At 49.0% G+C, this 19,817-nt stretch overlaps 1 protein-coding gene across 2 annotated transcripts in view; it reads right to left on the bottom strand.

Annotated features, from left to right (window-relative positions):
* Positions 1-1,769: 1,769 nt before the first annotated feature.
* The window catches only part of Drd2 (dopamine receptor D2), a 65,937-nt gene continuing 47,889 nt past the window's right edge, over positions 1,770-19,817 (bottom strand). Inside the window, exons 2-8 of one of the 2 annotated variants that reach the window (XM_013346111.2) lie at positions 14,160-14,475; positions 10,155-10,264; positions 9,117-9,253; positions 7,709-7,899; positions 6,685-6,771; positions 4,865-5,195; positions 1,770-3,055 (exon numbers count right to left, since the gene is read on the bottom strand). In XM_013346111.2, the coding sequence (XP_013201565.1) occupies positions 2,862-3,055; positions 4,865-5,195; positions 6,685-6,771; positions 7,709-7,899; positions 9,117-9,253; positions 10,155-10,264; positions 14,160-14,444 (1,335 nt within the window). In that variant the 5' untranslated portion in view covers positions 14,445-14,475 and the 3' untranslated portion in view covers positions 1,770-2,861. The remainder of the gene's footprint in view (positions 3,056-4,864; positions 5,196-6,684; positions 6,772-7,708; positions 7,900-9,116; positions 9,254-10,154; positions 10,265-14,159; positions 14,476-19,817) is intronic. The other variant, XM_026779495.1, reaches the window with a different exon arrangement.

The following is a 19,817-nucleotide window of genomic DNA, read 5'->3' as shown; positions in this document are numbered from 1 at the left end:
TAAAGATCTGGTCTCAAGCAGGTTTTCTTTCTGTCTGTATAAGAAATCAATAAATAAATCTGTCCACATTAGCCACTTCCACCTGCACTGCACAGAATGCATAAGATTCAATCAGGGGTCTGAGCTGTCACCCACCCAGGCAAACCACCTCCTCCAGTGAGTCCAGGGCGTAGGAATGGCCTCCTGGGACTAGGAGGAGGGGACTATCGGGGAAGGCAAAGCCCAAAGTTGCGCTGTACAGAGAGATTCTGAAGTCACAGATTCAGACTCTGCCCTTGCATCCAGGAGGACAGAGAAGACTGGGCAACAGGTAAAGGAAGCCATGTCATCTCTGGGGACAAGGATGATCTAAAAATGGGCTCCAGGTATGTGGGGACACTGGAAATGTCAGGGAAAGGAAATGGGGAGGGAAGGCTCACGGAGCTTCCTTCTCAAACCAAAGAGGAGCAGGGGCAGGGCCTTTTTGGAGAGCCAGAGCCTGGGATACCCCTTTCTGCTATGTGTTTTTGGTACCACTCCTCCAATCCCTTTGCTCCCAAGTGCTTAAGGGGGAGAGGGTGGAGCCCAGCCCTCCCCCTGCCCACTCCAGCTGTCAATCTGCTGTCTGGAAGAAAGACTTGAAGCCTCCTGACAATTGTGGGCAACTCTCTCCTGCCCCGCCTCCCGCCCCTGCCCTGCCCTCTTCCCCTCTTCTCTCTGACAGGGTTCTTCTCTGATTGCTCTGGGGCTTGCCTCCCCACCCCATTTTCAGGGCCTCCCTTCCTCTTTCTCTCCTCTCTCTCTCTCTCTCTCTCTCTCTCTCTCTCTCTCTCTCTCTCCTCTCCTCTCCTCTCCTCTCCTCCCCTCTCCTCTCCTCTCCTCAAGTTCTCACAGCTCGTAAACTTGAATGTCTTCATAAGACTTCTAATGATGAAACAAACTTTAAAACTCACAGCCAGGTCAAGATCATCCATCCTTAGGCTGACAGCATGGTGTGTATGTTTGGGGGGGGGGTTGGTTAGTAGGTAGGTACCAGCAACCAAGAGTTTCTGGACTCAATGGGGGTTTGATCCACTTCCAGGAGACGACCACCAACTTTTTGGTGGCCCTGAGCTACCCTAGAGGACTTGCTTTGCTCACCTTCTGGTACTAGGGTGCTCCCGGGGACAAGAGCCTTTCCCAAGGCTTAGCACTACATTCAAGTTCAGCAAGAAGATCCAAGTCCATAATTAAATGCTCAGGGCAAGTTAAGTGCTCCAAACTTTGGTGCTAAAAATATTATATTTAGCATGCAAATTATGCCCTGACAGCTGCCTAGAGCCTGAGCCCGTGGGTGCCACTACCTTGTTTGTCATTATTCCTGATTTTTAAGGTGCCAAGAACATTCCTCTCTCACTGGGTTGATTTCTAACTCTCTTTTAAGGTGTCAAGTTTCTGTGGTTGGGGCAGTGAAAACCTGCAGACCCTACAAGCTTGGAGCTGGGAACAAGCCTGGAGTGAGAAGAGAGACACCAGTCCAGGCCGCTCCCTTCAGACAAGCCCTACCTCACACTGTCCGTGCTAGAGACTGGACGAAGAACAGACAGATGAAAGCAAAACCAACACCTCAGGAGACATTTTTACCCTGGAGCTCCCTCTGTCCTGGTGGCTAACATTGGTTCTTCAGAGGTATCGTGATCCAGGCCCCTGGGTGTAGCTGGATTTCTGCTAATTGTTGTCCCTTTTATGCTATGTCTAAATGTTAAAGATAGTGTTGGTGGTGTTCCAGGCCACTCAAGGGCCCATGGGAATGACTCTTGTCAAAGTTTTATTGGTTTGGTGCATGGATAGTGATGTTACAGAGTTGGAGCCCAGGGCCCTCCAAGCTGCGGCTTCTCCTCCCCCCTCAGGGCTGGACTACACCCAGCCCAATAGTGTCAATGGCCTCCTACCCACAATCTCCTCTAAGGCAGAGGCACTGGGAAGGAGGAGAGATTGGGAAAAGAAGACGTCAGCAGGGATGTGGTAGGAGGCTACCCACTCCCCCAAAGAGCCCCAAGTTATCACCTCCAACTTGAGCTCCAACACGGGTCCGAGGCCTGACTTCCCAGGATGGTCAGCATTTGCTGTGAGGAATGGATTTGTCCAAAAACTTGGCAGAGGGTAGCAGGGCAGGTTAGAGGGTAGGTGGAGATCAGCTAGTTTTCTCCTTATGGTCCCTTGAGGATTAGAGTTGTTCTCCTCAAAGGGCACAGAAACCATATGGGGTGCTTTAACAGGACAGAGTACAGTGTGGTACCCACTGCTATGAAATGTAGGGGTTCACACTGGAGTTGGGGTGGAAAACAAATTTTCTGCCTCAATTTCTCTGGGGTCTGTGGAGCTATCTGGTGTTTATGTGTGTCTCCCAACACTAATGTTGCCTAGGATCCTTGGTGTGTTCTCTGCTTTCCTGTGTAGCCCCCGTGAAGTCTGAAATGTCCTTCCTTCCCACCGCCTGATCCAACACAGGCAAGCAAGGACTAGGTCAAGCAGACTAGCAGGGAGTGCTTGGCCACCACGCTAGATCCTGGCCTCAGCAACCCTGATGCCCCCGAGAAAGGTCAAGGAAGGCTGCTGCATCTTTGGTGCCAAGGAGACAAGGTCTGGATGGGAGCGGGGTACTCTGTGAGCTGCCCTGAGCCACGAATCCAACCCCAGAGCTGATAAGATACCAGTCTCCCTGGCAGGATGAGGGTGTATGGGCAGAGAGGGGCACCAAGCCAAGCTAACACTGCAGGGCCTTCAGGGTCAAGAGAAGGCCATGTCCATCTGGGCCTTTCTGCCCACAGCTTGCAGGGATGAGGTCTGGCCTGCCGAGTCAGGGAAGTGGGAAGCAGCTGATGTGCAGGCAAGGGGCAGACTCAACAGTGCAGGATCTTCATGAAGGCCTTGCGGAACTCGATGTTGAAGGTGGTGTAGATGATGGGGTTCACGGCACTGTTGACATAGCCCAGCCACGTGAAGGCGCTGTAGAGGACTGGCGGGATGTTGCAGTCACAGTGTATGTTCAGGATGTGCGTGATGAAGAAGGGCAGCCAGCAGATGATGAATACACCTGGGGAGAGGGCAGGGTCAGGCTCGCCCCTGGCCAAGGAGAGGCTATCCTGACCTGAGTGGGCCCTGCTCCCTGTATGCCTGTCTGCTCTGCCACTGGCTTCCCTGGGGCACAGGAACTGCTAACTGTATGCAGTTAGGATCACAGCCAATGGGGCTGCCGTCTCAGATCTAAACATCCTGCTTCTGACACCTATCAGTAGGAAAGGGTCCCCACGCATTCCTTGACCTTATTATTATTTTTTCATCTGCTGAATGGACATGACATCTATCTGCTAGGGAAGGAAGTGGCTTACAAAGGGAAATGTTAGCCTTCTGACCCTCATCCGTCTCTGCAAATGGACACACAGACTACGTCCCAGTTACCGTTAGAAGCAATGTTATCCTCAACTGGTGACACTGGAGAGAATGAGCTGTCAGCAGGGTGGGTTGTACAATTTAGGGAAAGGGGGAGCTACTAAATTTCCATCTTGCTTAGTTTTCATAATGGCTCTGTGAATTCCATGGGAAACTAAAGTTCATGTTGGCTCCACATTGTTCCTGAGGCCACTTTACTCTTAGTAGCACAAGTAACTCTTGTTACTAAGTGTTACTTGTGTTATATCCCACCTGTCTAGGTCCCTCAGATGGCAAAGCTGTTGCTCATGCCTTTCCCAAGTTTGCTCAGTGTTGGTAGACAAACCCTTTGTTGGTCCCACCAGAAGATCCTGCCTTCTTACACAGGCAGACCTCAGGGTCACTTGCTCCCATTGGAAACTCAATGTGTAGGTGCAAGAGGATGTTTTAGGGACAGAGCATAGACCCTAGGGTAGAACTGGAGGACTGTCACATAGACCCTTGCTCCATACTCATCCCTTGCCCAGCTGGGGCCTCTGCTTCTGAGCAGGATGGCATCAGAAGCTGCCCACCCATTTGCCAAGCTCTCCTGACCATCAGATGGGGTCCCAGTGTCACAGAGACGGCAAGCTCACATCCTACCCTCCTCTCCCAACTGTCTGCATCAGTCTGCTTCCTAGGTGTTGTCTGTCATTAAACAATTTTCTAGAACTTGAAAAAAATTAATTGCACTTTGTGTGTGTGTGTTTGTGTGTGTGTGTGTGTGTGTGTGTGTGTGCGTGTGTGTGCATGAACATCCATGTTCCACATGAGAGCAGAGGGCAACTTGGGGGTACTGATTCTTTCCGTCCACCATACAGGACTGAGGGGTTGAACTCGGGTTATCAGACTTGGTTGTGGCAAGCACCTTTATCAGCTGAGCCACCTCTCCAGGCCATAGACGCTAGAGACACCTCTCAAAGGCCCATCTTATTTTTCACAGTTTTATCCCACAGGGACATGGTTGAGTGAAAATGTCTATTTCCAAATTCCTCACCTATAGAGATAGTAACAAAACACACAATTACTCACATACGTGATGCTTTCCTAGCTCTGTGCTATCTTTACTATGATAGCAACCCTGAGAGGCCACTTACTCCACAGACTGGGGGACTAGAAGGAGAAGACGGGGACACAGTGCCTTCCCATAGATCAGTGAAGCTCAGACACTGTAGTCAAACTGACCGAGTTTACCACGGTCAATTCGTGTAACTACTCAAAGTCCTGGTTTGCCCTTCTGTATAGTGGGCACCATAAGAGGTTCTACTGAATATTGACTGACTGTAACGAATGTGACCTGTTACTAAGGAAGTACACAAGCCATGCCCCTCTAGCCATGGTCATCAAGACAAGAGTCTGGGATTGCAGGTGTTACCCTTTCCCCTACCGAGGCAAGCCATAGCAGGGCTGTCACTGTCAGCCTGATCTGACTCACCAAGTACAATGGCAAGCATCTGTGTGGCTTTCTTCTCCTTCTGCTGGGAGAGCTTCCTGCGGCTCATTGACTTAAGGGAGGTCCGGGTTTTGCCATTGGGCATGGTCTGGATCTCAAAGATCTTGGCAATCCTGGGGTTGATAATCCTGGCATGCCCATTCTTCTCTGGCTTGGCAGGACTGTCAGGGTTGCTATGGAGGCCGTGGTGGGATGGGTCGGGGAGAGTTAGCTGGTGGTGACTGGGCGGGATGGGGCTATACCGGGTCCTCTCTGGTGGACTGGTACTCGACAGCATCTCCATCTCCAGCTCCTGGGCTCGGCGGGCAGCATCCTGTGGTGGAGGCAGAGAACTTAGGATGAAATCTCTGGGCAGAAGTCACCAAGCCTTGGCTTTCCTGCCCTTCTGCACACTCCTGCAAACAACAGGGTGGCTCTGCAAGGAAAACAGAGAAGGCCATCACTGGGAGGCAGGGCCATCTGAATACAGCACTCAAACTTATGGCAGTCACTCCTGAACCACTTCCTAAATCCTTATGAAGCCTCAATACCCTAGAAACACTTGGGTGCTATTACCCAGGAACTTCTCTTATTTTTAACCTGAGTGACACTTTCTGGGTTTTAACTAAGGGCCAGACACCAATCCAGATGTTAAGATAAGTCCCTCCCTGACTGACATTCAATCTTGACATTCATCTTTAAGAACTCAGTTCTGACTACATGGAAATCATGTTTCCCCATCCGCCCTGCCAGGCTGGAGTACAGACTCCTGCACCAGCACGGGCATGTGGGCTGACTAGCCTGATTCAGAAACCAAGGGCTGAGCTGGAAACTCCGTAACATCTCTGCTGGGCTGACCTGGAAGGTCCAGCACAGACCCACACATGGCTTCCAAGTTCTTCTTTAGACTCCCTTGTCCTGGGCGTTGGTTGTCTCAGACCAGCCTCTGAAATACAGCCTAGGTGCTCAGATGACAAAAATGGGCTGCTGCCTTGAATATAACCTGAGATCTCTTTTAGTGTCTGCTTTGCAAATGGTTCACTAAAGTCTTATCCCTGGGAGGCAGGCCCATTGTGGGGACCCTGCTAACTAAGAGACATATTTCTGGACTTTAGATATAGTCCTCCATGGGTTTCCTGGACAGCGGGGGAATGAAAGGCCTGCTTTTTGAACTCTGGTGCTAGCTAGTACCACAAAGGGCTCAGGTATGCTATGTATGCACGTACAGGTTTTACTTATAGGATATGCTTCTTGTCCACTTCCGGTGCTCTGCTCCTCTCCTACCCCACTGCCAGCTGCCAGCTCCCAGCTCCCAGCCCCAGAGCTGCCTATCCAGAAGGTACCACACGCTGAATGGAACATTGTGGATTCAGAAGTCACATAGATCTGGACTCCAGGACATGCTCGACACTAACTGTTCAGACTTGGGTGAGCTACCTGTACTTCATGAGCCTTGGATTCCTCTTCTGTGAGCTGTAGACCAATAAGATTTACTTCTCAGGGTCACATGAGGATTTGATGGGATGACAGAAAGCATGGCAGGTGCTTGAGAAGTGGAAATAGCCCCTATTGTCACTTTTGGTAGGTTACATAAGCAGGTCATGTCTCCCAACAAGTTTCTGTGTGTCTGCACCTTGCAGAATTAGGTATCTTACCACACCCATACTTGAAAGTATGCAAGATGAATGTACTCTCAGCTGATGCAAAATAGGGGTGCCAGGAGGCACTCTCCCCTTAAAATAGCTAGTGAGGTCCCAGGATCAAGAATTATGGGCTCCATGGGGGCAGAAAGACGGCACTGGGTCCCTGGCCTGAACACTTACCATTCTCCGCCTGTTCACTGGGAAACTCCCATTAGACTTCATGATAACGGTGCAGAGTTTCATGTCCTCAGGGTGAGTACAGTTGCCCTGTGGAGTGAGCCAGCACATGGGTCACACAAGACAGTGGGGAGCAGAGGTGGTAAGGGGACAGAAACCCAAGGCAAGGGAGTCCGTGGAGAACTCGGACTCTGAGCAGAGAGGCTCAGTAACTAGAGGAACGCGGTCACAGAAGACAAGTGGGGCAAGAATGAAGGCTGGCACTGTGATGAGAAGAGTGGGCAAGGGGAGGGGCAAAAGGACCTCATTCTTCCTGGAGGACCCACTCGGGATCATGCCAGGGACATGCTCACATCCCTTCTCACATCAATTCTTCAGGAGCACCCTGTGAAGTGCACATGACTCCCGTTTAACAGACGAGGAAACCGAGGCTCACAGAAGCTAAGCAACATGCCCAAGGACACACGTCAACAAATCGATGGCGCCAGGGTTTGGACCTGATGCCTCTAACCGGTGAGTTCTTGCCCTTTCCATACCCACACTGTCTTCACTGTGGTGTTGAGTGGAAGAGGGAGATTATATGATAAAAGGGCAGGGGAAGGATAGAGGGGCAGCAGAGAGAAGTAGGAGAGAGGAGGCAGGGGTGTAGGTGGAGGGAAGGGCAGAGCATAGCAGGTCAAAAGAGTAGTACGGAGAAGATGGAGGAAGGGAAAAGGCTAGAGAGAGAAAGGTAAAACTACATGAGGAGGAAGAGAGAAACTAAGGACCAGACCAAGCAAGAACTGCTCTGTGCAGCCACAAAGGTCTCATGTAGATCATTCTAGTTAGCATCCATCACTGACCCACGTCTTCCCTTTCTAAAGATGTTGTCACTCAGCTGAGGTCCACACCATCGCCCAGCCCCAGGAAGCTCCTCCAGCCTAGACTTCCAACTTGCTGTGATGTCTCAGGTGCCCACCCAAGTGTGGTATGAGCCCTCTTGATAGTAGTTAGGTAGGGACCCTCGTCGGGGCTGAGGTTTGAGAACCTTGAGTGGGGTCTTCAAGTTGGCTCTGAAGGCTCGGCTGCTGCGCTTGGTGTTGACCCGCTTGCGGCGCTTGCGGAGGACAATGTAGATTTTTATATAGACCAGCAGGGTCACGATGAAGGGCACGTAGAACGAGACGATGGAGGAGTAGACCACGAAGGCAGGGTTGGCAATGATACACTCATTCTGGTCTGGAGGAAAGGAGAAACCCATACGGGCAAGGTGTCAGCAGGCTCACCAGACCACAGTGCCACCAGAGGACATTCATCCCCCTTGGTGGGAACCAGAAGCAGTTTTACAGGCTAGATACTGGCTGTTGCCTGGAAATGGTAAATGCAAATAAAGGTTCAGTTTTTTTTTAAAAAAAAAAAACCCAGGGTATAAATTGTTAGCAAGAAGTAAAGTTGGTACTATTGACTGCTTCCAAGTTTTTTATTCCTCTTCTCTAATTACTTACTCGTTAGTTTTGTCCTTTCTGGGCACATAGGAGAGCCATGATTCAGAAGAGATGACCCAAAAAAACATTTTCAAAAGAAAGAGCCTTTACTTTAGCCTTTCCTATATAATGGGGGAAAGAGAGGCTCTGCCACTCCATAATTTTGGTAATAGAATAATTTTACCTGCTTACTGAACTAGCTTAGCCATGTTTTAGTGTTTAATTGGCATCCACAGTCCCTTCCAGGTTGACCAAACGTGTGTTACTATCAAGCCCATTCTGGATTAATCAAGTATAACTAGCCGTTTCCACATTTCTGGGGACTCCTGTGGCGCCTGTATTCTCAACTACTCACTTGTGGAGCTTCACTCTAGCCTATGAACCACAGGGCTGCCTTGTAACTCTTGTCTCTCTGCTGAGAAGCATCCCCATACTGCAAGTTTTCTGTTCCTCCTTTGTCTGAGATGCTCCTGACTCTGCCCCACACAGGAAGGGCATTGGGGTTGGCTTACTTCCTACTTGTTTGTAGCTTTTTTGATCCAGGCAGCATGGGACCTTGACTCGGCTGACCCACTGGGTTTCAATCTCATCCCCTAAATACCACAATCAGATATGGATGGAGTAAGCTCCCTGCTAAACATACGTGAGCACACACACACACACACATGTGCAAGGCTATCTGGCTTACTTCAACATAGTAAATGATGTTGAAAGTGGTCAGACTCCCTCCTCAGCCATTTTCCCAGTCTCCCAGACAGTCCCGATGTGAGTGGAGTCATTCTTTCCTCTCCCGCCCAATCTGGAGCAAGTCTGAGTAAGGCAGGATCTGGGGAATGTATCCAGCCTGCTTGGGGATAAGAAGGGGCTCCCACTGGGCTCCCACCCAGTCTGCATCAAAGACTCAGCCACTCAGTGTCCTGAGTAGAGCAGAGAGGTGCAGCTCTCTGAGCCGCAGGCCAAGGCCAGACTTGCCTGTGTTGTTGAGTCCAAAGAGCAGTGGGCAGGAGATGGTGAACGACAGGACCCAGACAATGGCGATCATAACAGTGACCCGGCGCTTGGAGCTATAGCGTGTGTTGTACAGCATGGGCATGGCCACAGCTGTGTACCTGCAAAGGGGAGCGTCCTAAGTCTGGGCTGCAGGCCAGAAGATGCCTCCTTCTGCGAGATGCACCACAGATGTCCCTTCGGCTCAGTTCTCTGATGTCTGAGGAATTCACTCGGTCAGCCTTTCCCCTGTCCCCGCCTTCAAACACACAGTCAAGCTCTTACTGAGCCGCAGCTACTGGGGACTCCTGGGCTGTTACACTAATTAATCTCCCCACCTGAACTACAGACTTCCTGACGGATCTTTGCACATTTGAAAACGTACTTACTGAACTGGACTTCAGACGGTGCAAGAATTTGTTGACGAATGGTAGTTCTGTCCCTCAGAGCAAGCCCTTAGCCCCATTTAGCAATAAGGGATAATAGTGGCAGCCATTTTTAATCCTCCCCCCACATTCCTCTACTGAGCTCTACTTAATCTGGTCTTCCAACAATCCTGTGAGGGGGAAGGGCAGGGCCTCTGGAAACCCTCATGATGTGTCTGCATACACGAGTAAAGGCTCTAAGGACACAGTTTAGTCAAGTGGGCATGGCTTGGACCCACTGTATCGCTTGTGCTGGACACAAAATTCAAACTCAACACCATGGCCTAAAGGACAGTTGGCGTTTTCATGTCCAGAAAATGAATCATGGAATTCAAATAATTTCTACAATCTTCCCATGAGCTCCAGTCAGAACTAATCCTTTCATACAAGTTACAATCTGGGTAGTCCGTGGGGAGTCTACACTAACCTAGCCAAACACACACACACACACACACACACACACACACACACACGAACTCACATACACGCAGCCAGTAGTTATAGCATCACAGAGAGAGCATGACCCCGAGGAGAGGTGAGGCACTCAGCAGAAAGGTGAGTGACCAGGATCACCTCACCCCCACCTGGTTGCCCTTACCTGTCGATGCTGATGGCACACAGGTTCAGGATGCTGGCCGTGCACATCATGACATCCAGAGTGACAAAGATGTCGCAGTGAATCCTGCTGAACTTCCACTCACCCACCACCTGGAGACAAAGCAGTGTCATGGATGGGAAGCGGGGTTGTGGAGAGTACATATCAGCGGTTCATTACTGGGAGAGGTTGGGTGACAATCTCTCTCACTCTACAAGAGAACAACCCTAGTAGCTGTATTAGCAACATTTCTGCTTTCTGCAATGAAATACCTGGAAAAAGCAGTATAATAAAGGGTTTGTTTCAGCTCACAGCTGCCCAACGTGGTGGAAAAGGCAGGGTGGGCAGCTGAAGATTGAGGCATCTGGTCATGTTGAGCCAAAGGTCAGGAAGCAAAGAAAGGTGAATGCTGGTGTTCATCTGGCATTTCTCCACGTAGTCTACACCATGGGCTAGCATTGCCCACATTGAGACTAGGTCTTTCCCCTTCAGGTAACTGAATCTTGAAAAGTCCCTCACAGACGTGCCCGAGGTTTGTCTTCTATGTGGTCTAGATCCCGTTAGGCTGACAGTCCCTGTCCATCCACCACAGAAACCTTACAGCTCATCAGTGGAGCAGCAGTGAGGAAAAGTGGTGCCTACGAGGACCTGGGGCCTGTATCCCTGACCTCTCTCCTTTCAGACGTGTGAAGCTACTTTGTGTACCAGAAACTTTGTGTTAGAAGAAAGATGGCTCACCCCATCTGAGTGCCTCAATTTTGAACTCTAATCTGGAAAGCACCTGCGTGATTACCTCCTAAAATTCTGGCTTTGCCCATTTAGCATCTACTCACGACACAGACTATAGCCACTCTACTCTCTGACTTTTGGCAGCACATCTCACAAATCTAAGGTGAAGTCATCCCTCCCAGGGTTAGCTAACTCTGCAAGTCTTGAGTACCCCAACCATAGAGGAAAAACCTTTGGCCTCTCACAGGAGAGAGGATGAGAAAGCCCCATCCATGTCCTGGAGCAGGGAAGCACCCACTGAGTGTTATCTAACTCAGCAGAGCCCCCACGACAATTGTCAGGTGGTTCTTCCCTAACGCTGTCCTTTCTCAGCTTCCCAGACATAAAATCAAACATTCCCAGGTAAGCTCCACTGGGGGTGCCCCCACTTCCCATGGATGAGCAGCAGTTTTTCTGGGTACACCTTCTGGAGGTTCACATGAGTCTTTTCCTGCACTGTGGGAGCCATCGCTGACTGAGTATCCAGCTGTAAAGCACAGATATACAGAATTCATTTTCAGAGGACCACTGGGCAGGGCACTAGGCCCATCTGGTTCACACCAGCTTTGGAGTTCCTCCTGAGACTGGTATCTAGAAGCTACCTCCATGTCCCCGAGGACCCAGATGTCAAGGACCTCTTTCCCATCTGTCCTGCCCCATTCCTGCCTGCCATTCATCCTGTCTACAAAGATCTACTTAGTATGTTGGTGTGTGCTCTACTCTGACCCAGACTTCTGGTCCACACAGTCCATGCTTTCTCAAGCAGAGTGTATTGTCTAAACCCTGATCAGGTTTTTCATCCATGGCATGGAAATTCCTCAGGTCCCAGGTTCAATGGGAAGAAAAGGACAAAATGCTCAATCAGTGTCGACTAAGTGATTCAATGACCCTGAAACCTTTGCAATCTCATCTCTTCTAGAAAAGGCTCACGGCAACTCTCTCCGTGAAGGATGTGAGACCTTGAAGTCCCCAGAGAGGCAGGAGCTGCTCTCTCCCTTCCCTCTCTCCCTCAATTATCTAAGTGGAAAGGGGTGGAGCCAAGAAAGCCTTTCTGCACGTGGACTCTTGAAGCACCTCTGAAACAATGGTGAAAGTTATGAATAAGACATCTTTGTGTGAGACTGAGGTTCCCAGAGATCCCAGTACAGTTGGTGCAGAGATTTGTCCCTGTCCCACATGGTGGCTGAAAGCCAACAGAATGCACGGACAGAGCCCTGAGCGGAACGTGTTTCCCTCTGGAAAGAGAGTGACTCTGCCTGTGCACGAAAAGGGGAAGAAGGGGGAAGTGGGAAGGTCAAAGGGAAGTTGAGGGATTCTAAGTATCTGTCACCATTTCACCTTCATCCACCTTGTTATGTAGTATGATCCATGAACCATCCCAGGCACTTTGTACATCAGGATTCATTTGGTTTTCAAACATTCCTACAAGGTAGGGACTGTTGTTCTTCCTAACTTACAAGCAAGGGGTCAAGGCACACAAAGGTTAGTTGTACTCCTCCATCATTGTGCTGTGATTGTTTGAAGTATAGGAACCCCTCCCCCCCTTTTTTTAAGGGAACAGGAGCAGATCAAGCCTGAGAATTAGGAGGTCCTTCAGGGAGAGTTTTGCACAGGGTTTGGAACGGACAGAGTCCAGGACCCTCACAGACAAGAGGGTCGTAGAGGAGCGGCAGTGGGAGCCTGTGGTGCTTAGTTCTGGTTCTCAACCAGCTGCAACCTATGCTCAACTGAAAAGAGAGCCTCACTGAGAGCAGGGCTGGCCTGTGTCCATGCCCAAAACTCTATGGCTTTGGCTGGATTTATTGAGGTAGAATGACCCACCATGGATGTGGGAAGCTCTATTTCATAGGCAGGGCCCTGACCTGTATCAGAGTAGAGAGAGCAGCCAGGCCATGATGGCGCATGCCTTCAATTCCAGCACTCGGGAGGCAGAGGCAGGCAGATCTCTGTGAGTTCAAGGCCAACCTGGTCTATGGAACTAATCCCAGGACAGACTCCAAAGCTACACAGAGAAACCCTGTCTCAAAAAAAAAATAGAGAGCAAGCTAAGCATTTGCACATGTATCACATGTATTTCTATCTGCTCTTGCCTGTGAATGAGATACACCAGTTGCTTCAAGTGCCTGCCTTGGCTTGTCCCAGCAATGGTCTGTAACTTGAATTATGAGCCAGAATAAATCCTGTCTGCCCTAAGTTGCTTTTTATCAGAGTATTTTCTAGCAACAGAAACTAATGACAACAATATTCAAAACCTAGGCTTCTTCCCATGTACCCAGACTTGAGACTGCCACCTGCCCTGGACAGGCTACCCAGGCTTCCAGGCAGAGAAAACATTTGTGCCCGCTGAAATCCCCCAGTCCCCCGTATCTGCTGGCTAGGACTGGAGAGTGACCTCGGGGAGAAGGGAGCCACTTTGGAACTTCTCCACCAGCAGCTGTCCACTTCACTGGGAGGCTTTGGTCAAGATGGACCAGACTGCTTTTCCTCAAAGCCTCTGGTTCCTACACCAGGAACTAAGCATAGAACTGTCCGTTATTCGTTTCTCCATCAGTGTCCACAATGTGTGAGCCACAGGACTCTCAGCAGGGAGCTGCCTGCCCTCCAGCTTGAGGGACATCTGTGCTCTGTCCTGGGAGGCTACACTATCCTCCCCGAGGAAAAAGACTGCAGCTTGGGCAGCTCATGGTCACCTCTAGCAGGATCCAGGCACCAGAATAAACTGGGGAGAGGAGATAAAGGTCACACAGAATAGCAGCCCCAGTGTCTGCAATGTGGAGAGAACGAAGAAAAGTTTCAGGCCTCAGAGCACATACAATGTCCCCTCTTGAGGGATTCTCCCCAGTTAGTCTCACTTCTAGTACAACCCACTGAAACAATTCCAGGGAGATGCAGGATTCTAACGTGGACCTTCCAGCTATGTGAGTAGAGAAGACATTTATCTTCTCTGACCAGCTGGTTCATCATCTGCAAGATGGTCACAGTGCCAGCTCCCCACAGGGCTGCTTTGAGGAGCATATAGGAAGATTCTGTATATAAAATTGCTATCCATGGCGCCATAGGCTTAGAAAGTACACTATGAGTGACGGTCATAATTATTATGATTGTCTAGCCCATAAAGAGAAAAATGAGTCCAGAGGAGAAGGAAAGTCTACCTGGGGCAAGTGGCAGAAACCACTGGAGTTTAAGAATCCAGCTTCCAGGACTAGGTCCTCCTAGAGGAAGGCAGGGACCCAGACCTACCTCCAAGTAGACAACCCAGGGCATGACCAGTGTGGCTACCAGGAGATCGGCCACAGCAAGGCTGACTATCAGGTAGTTGGTGGTAGTCTGCAAAGCCTTCTCTCGGGATACAGCCATGCACACCAGCACATTGCCAAAGACGATGATGAAGATGAGGAGGGTGAGCAGCATGGCATAGTAGTTGTAGTGGGGCCTGTCCGCCTTTCCTTCTGACCCATTGAAGGGCCGGCTCCAGTTCTGCCTCTCCAGATCATCATCGTACCAGGACAGGTTCAGTGGATCCATCGGGGCAGCGGGGCCACTGGGTGGCAAGGTTCTGCTCGGGAGAGATGAACACAGAGAGTGAACAGGAGGGCTTTCCAGGCATGCTTCCTCTCAGTGTGGGGTTCCCCGAAGAAAACCCAAGCACCAGCAGAGTAGAGACTTCTCCAACCTGGGATTTTTATGCTCATATTCAGTGACCTTATAATGTTGAGGCCTGCTTCTGTTCTTCTAGCAGATGGTATAATAATGAAAAGCACACATTTCTTCAAGTGTAATGAAACAAATAAACTTCAAACAAACTACTTATCCGTTCTTTCACGTGCTCAACCTACTCATGTACACAGTAAACTAGTTGGGAGTTCCAGTACCTGATGGTAGAAACAGGAACAAGCACTCATTAATTCCTGATGCTATTAACATTTATTAATCATCATTCTATATGTGACTAGAAAATACAGGCAAACCAAAAAAATAATGGTTTTGTATCTTACATTCTAGAAGAAATAATAGCTACTGTGCTCAGTGGCACAGACTTGAGATTCCAGTTGCTTCCAAAACTAATGTAGGGAGACAGAGATTGCAAGGCTATCCTGGGCTACAGGGTGAGTTCAAAGTCATTCTGACAACTTACTGAAACCCTGTCTCTCAAAAATTCAAAGATGTTTTAGTACACTTCAATGGTAGATAGTTTGCCTAGTATATACAATGCCGTGGGTTCAATCTATAAAGAAAACAATAGCCAATTAATCAAGCAATGAACTTTGTGGTGGGGGGGGAACTAGGAAGTGGAGAGATCTTTGAGATACACGTCTAGTTGACGTACTCAAGGAAGACATTCTGATGCAAGTGACATTCAATTGAGACCTGAAGGATATGTAGGAACTAGACATGTAGAAAGCTGGAGATTATGGAACAAGTCCAGACAGAAAGGCCTGGTGCCATATTTGAGGATTTAAAAGAGATTTGAGGGAACAGAAGCCTAGAGGGTCTTGGCATGAGTTGAATCAGAGCGGCTATATTGGTGAGATCACAGAGGGCCTGAAAAGTCATTAAGACTTGATCTAAGGGCAGAAACCTCATGTTCAGGTCTACCTGACAGAGTGTGATGAATCTGAGCATGGTACATATTGGATTGGAGAGGTCCACAGAGGAGGCAGGATACCAGGAGGAAGCCAGTGCAGGTGTCCAAGCAACAGATGATGAACTTCCACAGAACGCATCTTGTGGTAGGCCTAAGATGAAGCAACTACATGTTGGAAGGTTTTTCACCTGGGAAGAACATAGCACAGCCCCAACAGCAAACCATTCTGTTCAGGTAAAATGCAGGGCATGACAATGAGATTGAGGAAAATTAAAATAGAGGGACATTCATAGACTGAATGGGTTTTGTCAGCTTGGGAGTCCATGGAAACTTAGGAGGAAAGAATGATGGGTTCTGGAAAGTTCACTGAATGCTTAGGGTGGAAGAGAGTGCAGAGTGAAACAAGGTAACTTTAATTCTGGAAAGAGGTAGCCGTCACTGAATGGCAGCAGTGGAAGTGGGCATAGACAGTTGGTGCCAAGGAGCCTGATGGTGGAGTCGATGGGGACAGGAGCGGGAATGAGGCTAAGAAGGGAAAGAAACATCCATGGGAACTCACGGATTTCCCTAGGGCTGGCAGAGATGCACTCACAGAGAAAATGTAGCTCAGGAATAGAGTCGGTAGGCATCAAGCTTGACTTGAGCTATGACTGTCATTGAGACTGTGCACACATTGTCGTGGAATATTAGTTGACAATGTGTTACATTAGTTTATGCTGAGGAACATTTGTATAATGATGCAAAGACGTGTTGCGTTCTTTTATGTTGCATTTGTTTAACTTTGTAAAGCTGTGCTACTTTGCCTGTCTAAAACACCTGATTGGTCTAATAAAGAACTGAATGTCCAATAGCGAGGCAGGAGAGAGAGATCTGGAAAGAGAGAGTAAGTTGCAAGGAAGAAGAGGAGAACTCCAGGACCAGCCACCCAGCTATACAACAAGCCACGGAGTAAGATGTAAAGAAAGGTATATAGAAAGGTAAAACCCAAAGGCGAAAGATAGATGGGATAGTTTAAGAAAAGCTGATAAAAAAACAAGATAAACTAAGGCTGGGCATTCATAAGAAAGAATAAGACTCCTTATGATTTATTTGGGAGCTGAGTGGCAGGCCCCCAAAGGACAAAGAGTAAAACACAACAGAGTAAAATATACCAACTACATCACATAATATAGTCTTAACAATGGCAACAAAAGTGTTCCGATTTCATGGGGTTCAGTGAAACATATTGGCTTTCTGAGGCCTTCCACACAAAGCACTATGACCTCCAGGTGCTCCCCCACCCAGATGGGCTGTGAAAGCCACCAGTCAATGCCATTTGGGATAAAAATGGGGGGAAAAAGCAGATGGCTGATCTCCTATTCAGCACCACTGCTCTGAGATCCCCAGGGAAACGGAAATGTCTAATTCAGTGTGGTGCGTCATGGAGTGCAATCCTGCAGCAGGTTTCCCAATTCGCAGGCAGTGAGGCATCCTGTCTTATTGATGCTGCATTCAGCAAAGCCAATGAATTCCTCTTCCCACTTGGAGCACACAGCGGGAGACCTGTATGCACATATTGATCAGGCAGCCCGGCTGCTTGTGACTTTAATTTATTCAATCAGCATCTATTGAACCTGCTACACATGAAGCACCTTGCAATGTGTTAAGTCTAGAGGAACCTTCACTCCTATTCTGTTGGCTTTCTTTCCCAGCACTGGGAGATTGGACTAAGGACTTCGCGTCTGCTAAGCAGCTCCTCTGAGCCACCTTTCAGTCCTCTTCTCTTTTTATTTTGAGACAGCCTTACTAAAGCGCTCGGGCTAGCCCTCCATCACCAGGAAGACCTTTAACTGTTGATCCTCCTGCCTCAGCGTTCTCAGTCACTATAATGACCACTAGGCCTGCCTCTACCCCAGATCTCTCTGTCCCCCTTCTCATTGCCTTTAGTCCTTCTCCTGGCCTAGCCAGTGGTATGTGCTGTGGTTCTCAGTTCCCTGTATCTCCTCCCTTGGCCCATTTTCACGAGATCAGATTTGTGGTCCTGCAACACAGGGGTGAACTAAGATGATGGAGCCATCTACTGATGGGCTTGAGAGTCTGCCTAGTGATTTTTAGATATACTGTCTCAACCTCTAAACAACTGTCTGTGAGCTTCCAATATTACCCCTACTTCATAAACGAGGCAAGTATCCAGAAAACCCAATTCTAAGCATACACAATGCTTCAAAGACTGACTCAGAATTCTCTGTTCTGGAATTAGCCTGGACTGTCTCCACCCTCCTTGGGGCTCCTGCTTGCCCATCCCAGGTTCTGTCCTGGAATACCCCTACTTGTGTGTCTGCTTTCTCACCAAAATACAACGCTGCTTCACTTTCATGGAGTAAATACATAAGCACATGGCTTTGTTCTTTCCTGACTCCCTACTCCGTGGTCTGCAGGCAGTGAGCATTAAACAGATGTTTGCTGAAATGAATCAAAGGTTCCACTAGTAGACCTGGGAAGAAAACCCATCTGGCCCTGAAATGCGCTAGCTGACACTGACCACTAGACTCACAAACGCCCAAAAGTAATGTAGCCCTAAGAGCATTGAATGGTGACTCCAGTAATGGGCTGTATTGTGTTTCACATCAGCCTTGCAAAATTCATATGCTAAAGCCCTAACCCCAATATCTCAGAAGGTGATTGGAGATAGGACCTTTACACAGAAAATTAACTTAAAATGAGGCCCCTAAGATAGACCCTTGTCCAATCTGATGTGTATCCCATAGGAAGAGAAATCCTGGACACAAAGGGTTACCAGGGCTGCACGAACAGAAGAAAGATCACCCAGGGATGCTGTATGAAGGGAAAAATGTTCCAAGAGGAGGTAAAGCTTGTGCCTGGGCCCTGGCTGCAGGAAAAACCCACAAGTGAGGTAGCAGCTAGCCTGGAGGAATCTTCTTTCCCAGGCCACCTCCTCTAGTCAATTGCTGTAAGGTGAACTAACTTTCTTGGGCCCTCAGAGTGGAGTATAGGCTTCAGTATTGATTTAGGGAACGCCAAGAAAGCAAAAGAATAGCGCTAACCTCCAGCACAGACATAAGATGCCATCAGTTACAAAGAGCATTCTGACTTTGTAGACACTGAAAACGGAAGGGAGGGAGGGCATTGCATCTTAGAATGGATTAGGGAAGAGTATCTCTCGGACTCCTTCAGAAAGCCTGAGAAAACCTGGCAGGATCAGAACCCTGTGTTCATCCATCTCCTTCCTCTTTTCCTTTAGCCTTTGGATTGTACAGGTTGTTGGACCCCTCAAAATATCAAGAGACACAGAGTACCTAGAGGACCCTACCCCATGTCCTCTCCCTCATGCCCTTGACCTCTGAGCTTCTGGGTTTTACATCCTTGCCAGAGATTATCCCTGTGGGGTGGACAATGAGAATGTTCATATTGAGACATCTTGGGGTTCCTCCGGGTATCCTGGGCTGGTTGGGCAGAAGGGGTCAGCATCTGTTCCAAAGCCAGATGTGGTCTGCGACTTGTATGCAGAACATGAGAGGCCACATAGTGGCCAGGACACTGGATTGGCCAGGAAAGACCAAAATGTTTGTTCTTTTCCTTTTTTTTTTCCTGAGAATTTCCCTGAGTGAGCTATTCTTCCGGTCATAAGAATTTTCAGGTAAATATGGTCACATGCCAGAAGATTTTGGTCGGGGCTTTAAAAATGCAAAGGAATTGCTCACCGGCCCCCAAGTGCATCCCCCATTTGCTCATAGGTGGCTCCTACCTCCTGGAAAAATACAAAGGCTCCCTATCGCAGTCCGGAGTAAACGAGCACTCACTAAGCAACAAATACAAACGTGTCATGGCCATATCTCAGCCTAAAGGGTGTAGCCACAGCATTGTGCGTCCTGGGAAACAGGCAACTGATCTAACCCTGAGATGCTAGGCTTATTCAAGGAGTGTCTGGGTCAGTGTCCTGAAAGTACCCACTATATCTACCTGAGCATCAAAAGGGTGGTGACAACTGTTCCCCACCCACCTCACCAGGAGACACGGCGTCATAGGTACTGTGGAACCTCCGAGACTTGCTTTCTCAGATGACCCCATGACAGATGGGATGGTAGGAAAGCCTTTAAATGTAGGTGGCCTACAAGCCCCGGGCCAGTGAGGCAACAGAAACCATCTGCCCCTCATCTGCTCCCAGTATTCACTGTTTCTGCCCTTGTTTAGAAAGGCAAAGGTCATCTAAAGAATCTTCCAGAACCATCTATTCTGGGGCTCAGTGCGCCCCGCCCCCACAAGTGTCCCTCAAACACCCAGCCCAGCTCCAGCCTGCATTAGTTAGCAGTGGC

Source organism: Microtus ochrogaster, chromosome 5 (genome assembly GCF_000317375.1).
Source record: "Microtus ochrogaster isolate Prairie Vole_2 chromosome 5, MicOch1.0, whole genome shotgun sequence".
Taxonomy (NCBI): domain Eukaryota; kingdom Metazoa; phylum Chordata; class Mammalia; order Rodentia; family Cricetidae; genus Microtus; species Microtus ochrogaster.
Note: the sequence above shows the minus strand (reverse complement) of the source record. Positions and strands in the feature narration are given on the sequence as shown.